This window comes from Aethalodelphis obliquidens, unplaced genomic scaffold (assembly GCF_003676395.1).
Source record: "Aethalodelphis obliquidens isolate GAN/ISIS:26980383/991018 unplaced genomic scaffold, ASM367639v1 scaffold46, whole genome shotgun sequence".
Lineage (NCBI taxonomy): Eukaryota > Metazoa > Chordata > Mammalia > Artiodactyla > Delphinidae > Aethalodelphis > Aethalodelphis obliquidens.
This window is the reverse complement of record NW_020837990.1, coordinates 4,325,271-4,335,919: the sequence shown is the minus strand read 5'-3', so window position 1 is coordinate 4,335,919 and position 10,649 is coordinate 4,325,271. Positions and strand designations below refer to the sequence as shown.

At 42.9% G+C, this 10,649-nt stretch overlaps 1 protein-coding gene across 1 annotated transcript; it reads left to right on the top strand.

The window, feature by feature from the left end:
- Positions 1-3,903: 3,903 nt before the first annotated feature.
- On the top strand, positions 3,904-10,517 carry TLCD5 (TLC domain containing 5). The gene is made up of 2 exons (XM_027082015.1): positions 3,904-4,192; positions 5,951-10,517. The coding sequence occupies exons 1-2, from the start codon at positions 3,928-3,930 to the stop codon at positions 6,487-6,489; spliced, it is 804 nt and encodes a 267-aa protein (XP_026937816.1). The 5' UTR covers positions 3,904-3,927; the 3' UTR covers positions 6,490-10,517.
- The last annotated feature ends 132 nt before the right edge of the window (positions 10,518-10,649 follow it).

Below are 10,649 nucleotides of genomic sequence, written 5' to 3'. Positions count from 1 at the left end.
TAGTGAAATGGATCTTTCCTTGTTTTCTTCCTGCAGGCTATTACTATCTCTTATCTGGTCTTTTCCAACTAGTCTTATACTGATTTTCATTGAGTCTCTATATGGCAGTGATTCTCAACTTTGATTACACAATGGAATTACCTGGGAAACTTGAAAAAAAAATTTGACACTCACACAGATTCTGATTTACTTTGTCTGGGATGTGGCCCAGGGAATCGGGATTTTAAACAGCTCCTCAAGTGATTCTATTGTTCTGTCAAGGTTGAGAACCACTGCCTGAATGTTCATACAGATCATTGGGGACTTTGTTAAAATGCAGATTCTGATTCAGTAGATCCGGGGTTAGGGTCTGAGATTTTGTGTTTTTAACAAATTCTCAGGTGATGTTGATTTTGCTGGTCCCTGGACCAGACTTTCAGTAGCAAGGACTTGGAGAGCATGGTAAAATTATTCCCTTTGCCCAATATCATCATAGGTTTCCTATTATCCGCATAATAAGATGCCTCAGCCTGGCATCTTAGCCTGGCATCAGTCATTTAAGGTCCTTAAACATCAGTGGTCCCCAAATGTGACTAATCATCTGAAGATCTATGGGCAGATTTTCAAAGATACAGATTCCTGGGCGTCACACCAAGCCTACTAAAGCACAACCTTCAAGGTGCGGCCTGAACAAAGGGTATTTTGAAAACACTTCCCAAGTGGTCTAGATGGTCATTAAGGTTTAGGAGCTTCAGTATGCTTCCAATATACATTTCCAGGCTCATTGCCCATTCATTCAACCAGCAAACATTTATTGCACCTGCCTCTGTACCAGGTACTAGGGAAACAAAAATGAAAAGAGTGTGATCCTTACTCTTAAAGGGCTGGCAAGACAAATGACCCAAACAAGACTATTTATTATTTCCCAGACATGGCCTAAATGCTCACAATTCTGCTCAAGGTCTTCTCTTCTTAAGAATGTCTGGGCCTCTCAGCATCCTACCTTTGCCTGTCCTGATCAACCAACTCAGATGCTCTTTTTACCCCATTTGCATCTCCACACTTATGTTTGGTTATCTCTTCAAACTTACTTTCCCTGGTATTAAAACAGATCCAGAGAGGAGAGAGGATTAACCCAAAGTGAGGTAACAACAACAATAATTAACATTCATATAACGACTTCCATGCACCAGCCATTGCTGTAAGCACTTTCCACATGAAAAGTGTGTAGAATGCTTGCAATAACTTTATGAGACAGCTATTATTATTATCCCCATTCTATGAATGAGAAAACGGAGGCACAGAAAAGTAACTTGTCCAAAAATACACAGTCAGTAACGGAGCCAGGTTTACCCTCAAGCCTTATACTCTACTGCCAAGTTGGTGACAGGGTTGACATGAGAAGGAATATGTAACTCTAATTTTCAGGCCTGAGCGCTTCCCTGGAAATTAGTTATTCGTGTGCTTGTTTCACAACTTAGACTCAAGCGTGAAGGCAGGGACTATGTCTTTCATCTCACACAGTGCCTAGCAGGGGTGCAAGCACTTAGTAGGTGCTCTACAACTGGTTATGGGATGGGCTGTCCCATCGTGGGGGGAGGGGATGGATATTTATTCTACCAAACAGACAACAAACAAACACATAAGCAAGGGCAACAGCCTGCAGGTCTCACGTCACCACTAGGTCATCATCACCCCTCACCACCACCGCCCCGCCCCCTCAGGCCTGCGCGTAGAAGGAGGACCCTCCCGCCCGCTTTCTGAACAGTCTCTGGTCCAGCTCTGGCTGTGCGCTCCGTCCTCCCAGCCAGCAGGTGCCCCCAGACCACCGGCTCCTCCTCTGCAGCCGTCAGAGCCTCGTCCTCTCTCCCTCTTTCCGCTGCTTCCTGCTCCCGGGATCCGGGCCCTGAACCCCGGGGCCGGGGTTCCCGAGGCTTCCCGGGGCGCTCGGCCAGGTAACTGCGCGGCGGGGACCGCCCGGTTCCCGCGGCCGGGATGGGCTCCGGACGTGGATGGCCCGGCCTGCGCGGTCCGCTGCGGGGGAAGGAAGCGGGCAGATGGCCTGGCCTGGCCTCTGAGGGGAGGGGGGTTCCTTCTGCCTGCGGGCGCCGGGTGGGATGCTGGCATAGCGGTCCGGCTCAGGTGTGCCCAAGCCGGGCGTGACCACAGTGTAGGTAGGCGCGTCCGGGGGAGATGCGCTCGCGGTGCCTGCCAGGCGCCGAGGTTGCTGCTCGCTCCAGCCACGCCTGCTCCGAGGCCCAGAGCCAGGTGGGCCCGCCCAGCGCTCCTCCTCCCGAATCTGGCCCTGGACCGGGAGGAGCAAGGACAGGAGCCTTGGAATTCTGAGCTGGAACGGCCATCGGCCATCTAAATACCCTGTCATTCTTTCACCCAAGAGTGAAAAGCCGAAACGCGGAGATGGAGTGACTTTCCCAAGGTCACAGAGTTGTATCTGCCATTTATAAATGTCCATTCTTTTATTTGTTTGTAAATGGGCTACCGTGTCCTCTGTTCTGCCAGGGAATTAGGATTCAGGGAAGAGGACTCTAAAAATACTAATCGGCATATCCAAATGAGCTGATCCGCATTACTGGCCGGTGACCCTGGCCTTTAAAAGGAAGTGAGAGAGGACAGTTCTTTTCACTCTGGGTCCTTTGTACCTCTGGCCCTTGCTCTGAAAATTGGCCTGGATGTTTTACGAAATTATCTCAGAACTCCTTGTCAGAACTGGGCCGGATCATAGAGTTATTTTCAATCCTTTTTTCTTTCCTTTCTTCTCTCTCTCTCTCTTTTTTTTTTTTTTTTTTAAACTGAGTCTCAGGAGGTGTAAGTGACTGCTCAAACTCTTATAGCTATTTAGGGGCAAAGACAGAACTGGAACTCAGGTCAATGACTGACAACTGCTGTTTTCTAATCTGATTTCAGATGAAAGCTGTACAGCACTTGACCTTCATAAAGCCCTCTCTGGATAGCATTCTTGGGAGTGGCTTGTGTATTGAAGTGTGTTGGTCCACAGATACTATTTCACTTGTCAGAATAGGGTTAAGCAATAAGTGTAGCCATGCAGAAAATTCCTGCTGAGATGAGACAGATATCTGAAATGTTTTTTACTTTTTTATTTGTACTTTCAATAGAGGAGCTAATGAATATTAATAAGGACATCTTGGCTATTTTCAGATTTTAGTCCTATCTGACTATATTGACTCCATTACACTCATTCTTGTCCTGAAACATTTATCACCGGTAAAAATTTCAGTCAGTGGCTTTCTGACGTTGTTTTATTTTTAACTAAATAATTGTCTTAAAGATATTTTTATATCTTAACAAAAACTCCCCACTTGTACCTCAAAATCCTGCTTCCCCCTTGGTCAATCTTTGAGTTGGATTTCAGAACTGAATAGAACTAGGAGTTTATTTTTTTTCCCTTCCAAACTATTTAGGTCTTTGTTTAGTTCTGTCTTTAGGTTTACCTCAAGTTTTGATTTTGACTGATAAACCCATGATCCAAACCCAGACTTCAGTTGAGTTTAGTATCAGCTTAAAACCACATTAAACTGCCATGTGTCATATGACTTCTAGCAGAGACCACAAGTGGTGGAGGTGTTTTTCCGTGAGGGCTTCTTATTGAGATTTTTGAAATATGAACACATTATCTAATACACATATTAAATTACTTGTGTATTGTAGTCCAAGGTCAGTCATCACTGGGAGGTTATTGACATTTACTCATCATAACAACATATACCATATTAGACCATCTGCTAACTCAGAATGCAGTTCCTGCTTTTCGGTTTACAGTTTTGACCAGTTATCTCTAAGGAACACGCAATCAGAAATACAGCCACGCTTCAGTAGAAGATTCTTGGCTCTGTAGATAAGGAAAAAGTGTTTCCGGGAAGGCAATATTTTTGTACTGTCTTAGAGTAGAAATGAAGACGTATACACAAAATGACCCAATGCTGTTTTCTTAGGGTGCATCCTTTGTTTTTCTGGTTTTGGTCTTTTCATCGTAGGATGGCCTTAGCTCTGTGTCTGCAGGCGCTGTGCAGCCTGGGGGGCTGGCTCTCGCTCTACATTTCTTTCTGTCGCCTGAATAATCACCGAAGCTATGAGTGGAGCTGCCGGCTGGTTACGTTCACCCACGGAGTCCTCTCGATAGGTCTCTCAGCTTATATTGGCTTCATTGATGGCCCTTGGCCTTTTACCCACCCAGGTAGGTGGGAGACATTAGAGAGTTTTCCCTTAGGGATTTATGATTTGGGGGTAGTCTTAGAAGGATGGGACTTTTCCACAGAATTTGTATAATACTGAAGAATATTGAAGAATAATTACTATTATAATGTGCTTTGGGAGTCTCCATTCATCTTCATTGTGAATGCTGATTTGTATGTGTCACCTATTGTTTCTGCTTTTCATAACTCTCTATTTTTAAAACAAATCTTAATTGCTTTTCACAATTTAATCGACCAAAATGTATAAATCATAAAGCTAATATCAACATCTACCACCAGCCCCAAACAGACACTAATGGACTTCATTAAACATACTTTTTGGTAACCTGCAATCTTTACTTGATTGTATATTCAAAGGACATCATCTTTCCATGTCTATATATATAGATCTTCCTTATCCATTTCAGTTGTTATATAATATTGTGTTGTATGCATTTACTATCTTTTATTTAACCAATGCCGCATTATTTGGGGGCAGCTATATTAATTTTTAAGCTGCTAGATGTACTGATACAAGTGTTACTCCCTTAGAATACAAAACCTATATCCCCTTGAATTAGTTTGCTGGGGCCGTTATAACAAAATACTACAGACTGGGTAGCTTAAACAACAGAGATTGATTTTCTCACAATTCTGGAGGCTAGAAGTCCAAGATCAAGGTGTTGGCGGGTTTGATTTCTTCCGAGGCTTTGCTCCTTTGCGTGCAGAGCTGCCTTCTTGCTGTGTCTTCACATGGTCTTTCCTTTGTGCCTATCTACATCCTAGTCCTAATGTCCTTGTTTTATAAGAACACTACCCTAACATCCCTATTTTAACTTAATCACCTCTTCAAAGGCCCTATTTCCAAATATAGTCACATGTACTGGAGTTTAGGGCTTCAACATACGAATTTTGGAGGGACATAATTCAGTCCATAAGTTCCCTAGAATATGATTTTTTTTAATTCCTTAGATTCTTTCTTTTTATAATTTCTTTAGATTCCCATATTGAGCTTCTGAAATTTCCCCCAAACTGTCAAACTGATAGGAAGCAACTCTTAAGCTTTATATTTTATATGAAGGCTCTTAATGGATTCAAAACATGTCAGGTCCTTGCACTCTATGTTCTTGGACATGGGAACATACTCACTTTTGGGGTTCTCTCCAGAGTCCACTTTCAAGACGAGTTAGGGCCACCAATGTCCAATAATCTAATCCATTAAGCTAAGAAATTAATCTGACATTTGGGACAGAATAACTTTTCCATTATGGTTTATTACAGGATATTGAATATAGTTCCCTGTGCTATACAGTAGGACCTTGTTGTTTGTCCCTTCTATATATAATAGTTAGCATCTGCTGCTAGTGGGAGAGAATAACTAAAAGAGTCTAGAAACAGAGCTTTAGCTGGTTAAAAAAAAAGACAAGAAAGAGACTGTGTAGGATTTTAATTGAAAGAACAAAATAACTGGATTTTATGCTGCTACACAGAGAGGACGCTGAGATGATTGCTGGTGCTTAAATCACTCATTGAGATCTGGTGCATCAGAACAGCATTTCCTGGGCCCTGTAACATTGGTTTGATAAAGACCAAAGTTTTAGTGTTTTGTTTTTTTTTTTTTTTTTGGTTGCCTTAAAAAGCACGTGCCTGCAATTGTTTTCAGTGATTCAGAAAAGTTTGAGAAAGAGCAACCCAGGATCTCTGCGTAAGGTAGCACGATTCCCAGCCACTCAATTTGCTTCTGTCTTGGTTTATTTCAGGCTCACCCAATACACCTCTCCAAGTGCACGTTCTGTGTTTCACCTTGGGCTACTTCATCTTCGACTTGGGCTGGTGCATCTACTTCCAGTCTGAGGGGGCCCTGATGCTGGCTCACCACACACTGAGTATCTTGGGCATCATCATGGCCCTGGTGCTTGGAGAGTCAGGCACAGAGGTCAATGCAGTCCTCTTTGGAAGCGAGATTACCAATCCCTTGCTACAGATGCGCTGGTTTCTTCGTGAAACAGGCCATTACCATAGTTTCACTGGAGACGTGGTGGATTTCCTCTTTGCAGCTCTGTTCACTGGAGTGAGGATTGGCGTAGGAGCTCACCTCCTCTTCTGTGAAATGGTCTCACCCAAGCCCAAGTGGTTTGTGAAGGTCGGGGGAGTTGCGATGTATGCTGTGTCTTGGTGTTTCATGGTTAGCATCTGGCGTTTTGCATGGAGGAAAAGCAGCAAGAAGTACCACACCTGGAGAAGCAGGCGGAGTGAGGAGCGGCAGGTAAAACACAATGGACTTCTCAAGATGCACTAGCCAAGGCTTGCTCCAGACAATGGATTGGGTTAAGTCAGCCACGGGAACCAGGTTGGAGATATGGCTGTTACAGAATCCTGCTTATGACGAGCTTAGGTTTCTAAAAAGGGCTAAATTTATCCATCCGTTTGGTCAGTCTTGGAGCGGGACACATCCCAGTATTAAAACACTAACTTCTGCAGCTGTGCAGTTGTAGAAAGTGAGACTACCAGCAGTAGTTGTAAGTCAGAACTGTGAGGTGAGCATGCTGCCTTCCTTTTAAGTTGTGGTGACCCTGGCTTCTTTGTCTCTGGGAGGCTTGGTGATCAGACAGCCTAGAAAGGAACTCAAAAAGCATTAGTGCTGTTTCTTCCTTATTCCTTTGAGAAGTGACTCCTTCAACAAATACTTCTTCCTACTTTCTGTGTAGCAGCTTAAAGAAATGCACCTCATTTACTATAAAGTGAGGAACTTTCAGGAAGATACATGCCTTTGGCATTCTGAGCATTGGATGAGGAAATTGAATGGGGGGACAGAAGGATGAGAGAAGGATGTGGGTGAAACCGTGACGGTGGGGGTGGGGCTACTTACTGAGCCTCCCTATACCATATACTTGGTATATACCATAAAGGACTCCCTGTACTTGGGGGTCCCAAGATCACCCTCAGGCTGGGTGCAGTGCACGCAGTTGTACTTAGAGCTTTGATTTATTACAGCAACAGGATACAACAAAAGATCAGCCAAGGGAAAAGGCACCTGGAGCAGAGTACAGGGGAAACCAGGCCCAAGCTTCCAGAGCCCTCTCCCAGTGGGATCATGCAGGATGTGCTTAATTCCCCTAGCAACGATTTGTTCGCAATATGTGTGAAATGTCTAGAAGGAAGCTTGTTAGAGGCTAAATACCCAAGGTTTTAATGGGGGGCTGGTCATGTAGGCAGTCTTTTCCTGACTCCCAGAAGGAAAGGAGGTTTTCACGGTGAACCACATTGTTTGTAGAAACAGTTTAGAGCCAGTGAGCCAGTCTCATCAGTTCATGTGGGAACCTTCCCAATGAAATCGAAGTCTTCAGATGTCAGCCAAGGGCCAACCTTGCAAACAGCCCTTTCCAGGCCTACTATATTAACTCTTTTCTGCACAAAAACCATAGAGCTAGAGCTTTGGATGAGAGATGAATGAGGTGTGGGCAGATTTACCGGGCCCTGTTGTACCAGTTCTGCCCTACCAGGAAAACTCTGCCAGTTCTCAGGGCTTTTGTGCATTAATCTCCTAGGCATGAGAGGCTGTGACTGAATTCCATAGGGATTTACCATGTGGATTCCACTGGGCTTGAGATGCCAGTTCAGGTTTCAGCTCTGCTATACATACTGCAAACCAGAACCAAAGACCAAATGTCCTGGCCTCAGGGTGATGAGCCTATTTGTTTTTCTCCATTTCAGATACATTACCTGTTCCTCCTGTTACTACTTTTTCTCTGGAAAAGGTGCCACTCTCTCTGGATAATATATCATGGCAAGGCCCGTGTTGGAAAGAAAAAATATTTCGTAATCAGTAGTCTCTCAGCTAGGAAAAGCAAGAACGTAAGTGTAGAAGAAGGGCTTAGGAATCGAGAATTCTTCGTTTCTTTGAACTAGTTTGGCTACTCACCTGCCAGATCATTTGGGCAGGTCACTTGTTTACTCTGCTTCAGTTTAAACCCCATTGTCAATTAAGGAAATACCCCGTTGTGAATTTCACAGAGACATTAGGTGGTGTTTTATTAATGCAGGTCTTTAATGTAGGGCTTTTATGGGAAAAAAGGGAAGTTTTATTTGTTTGTTTGCTGTTTATTTATTCATTTGATTGCGTTGTTGAGACCAGTGGTGAGCGAGTAGCTCAGCTGATGAGCGAGGGTATGGGGATGTTGAAGTCAAGGCTGGATGTGAGTAGGAAGTATCAGCCCATTCAATGGTAATCCTAGCCTAATGAGTGGTCTTGAAGATGGACGTCATTGTCTAGGTATGACCAAGTGGTTGGAACTGCATGAGGTCATCATTGCTCTGAGAAAAGCGGCTTTAAAGGCATGTTAACCGTGGGTCTTTTAAAATGACTGTCTTCTGGTTAAGGAGATTTGCTGGACATGAGAATAATCTGACAGTAGCATCTCCATCTCTTTTTTTCTATGATCAGTATCCCTGAAATGCTGGTTAGCTTCTTTCCAACAAAATTGTGGTCCAAGTAGGATGCTGGAGAATGCTGATTTTAGCAAAAGCCTAGTTAGAAAAAAAAAAAAAGAGTGGCTTGGCACAAAAGAAAAAAAAAAAAAGAAAAGGAAAAAGCCGTCTCTTGAGTTTTGGCACAGTGCAAGCTGTCCCACACCAGACAAATGAATAGACTTAATCTGGTACCATTCTTCTCTCCTTCCACCTCAGAAGTGAAGGGATTGCAGACCTTGCTCTTTTAGGGGAACGTACTTAGGTTTCTTGAATTTCGAGAAACCTATCTAGTGATAAGGGAAGGAGAATCCCTCATTTCAGCTTTTCTTGCTGTTGTAGCTGAAAACTCTGAAGGAAACTCGCTGAGAGAAAAATGTGAAATGAAGGTGACTCAGCAGTTAAGATGCTGAGTCTGTACATGAGAGGTACATGAAGGGCTAATTAACATGTGGTGTGGTTGGACACATGAAGTACTCATTTGCATTTAGATTACTATGTAATAGTCATTAACACTGCTCAAGAAGGATTTATATTTCAGTGAGATTTGTACTAAATTTTATAAAAATAAACAACTTTTTATCAACCCAGAGTCTGGCTTTATGTCTTTGTTCTGGTTCTGCCAGAAGCTTTAAAAAAAAAAAGGCTTTTGGCCTGCAGAAACGTTGACCCATATTTATACTTATCGGTAAAATACTTCGTAGCTGTTCTTATCATCCACCATTCCTCATACTGCTTACTTTTTGAGGCAACAATCTACATATAGAAAACAGTTTGCCAAAAGAAGGAGGAAGAACTTAATTTCTTTCTTATTTTGCCACCTGTTTGAGCAGTTGCCTTGAGAATGATGATGTCCAGTTGGGTCCACAAAGACAGGCCCTTCGGCTGTCCTCGGACTCTGCTTCCCATGCCTGGAACAGTGTTAGACACATAGTAGGTGCTCAATAAGCAGGTTGAAAGAATGGATGAAGGCATGAAGATGTAGTTTAGAATTACCCCCCATTGGAAAACGTTCTCAAAGAGCATGCACAGTGGATGGTGTCACCAATGTCATTTTTCTAGGTAAAGGACTAATGTCCCTGGGGCGTGTGTTCTGCTTAAATTGGTGTGACTCTTCTGAAGGTATTCTATACACAGACTCAAAACAGTCTAGAGCTATCAACGGCTGTTAAGAGGCTTTCAGGGACATTTTTTACCATTAGAGCTTTGTGCCTGAATATAGAGATTTTCATCATTAAAAAAAATAGCTCTGGAGTGAATAACGACTGACTTAATTAAATCCTTTGCTTACCATCTTCTGAAGCTTTCCCACAGCAAATGCCCTCTTTGCTCACAGCTAGAACTTTGGGTCTGTTTAAGTTTGGAAAGATCTTGAAAGCAGCCTGCCAAGAGGTTTTGTATGCAAGGAAGAGAAGGTGAATTAGGAAACTTTCCCAGTTTGTTTTATTCCTGAAGTTCGTGTAGTGAGGCATTCTTGAAGAGAAGAGGGGAACTCATTTTTAAAATGCATGATTTGGTGAGTCATTGGGTCCAATTAATTTGATACCCACACTATAAAATTATTAGAATAGGGCCAAAAAGATATTTAGTATGTCTAAGAAAGACAAACGTTTGGGGATAAGGTTTGCATTTTGGTCATTTTTTGTAGATTGATGGAGCTCTTTCCAGTTACATATAGAAAATGTGCAATTATGAGTTTTCAAGATAGAATTATCATGCTAGGGTACACCAGCAGGTGGCAATGTGTCCTGGTTGGATCATTAGGAAAGTGGCTTGGAACCCTAATCTGCTTCTATTCTTTCCCAAAATAAACATTACAAAATTAGCTGGCTGTGCGCTGAACTTAAAAAAAAAAAAAAATCAAGCAATAAAGAGTCATCTTTGGCCTCTGTTTATCTTTTTCTTTTTTTTTACCCGTTCTAACGTCAGCCTTAGCTCATGCATCTATTCAGGGATAATGATCCTTTTATGCACTGTTGCGGATTGACTTTT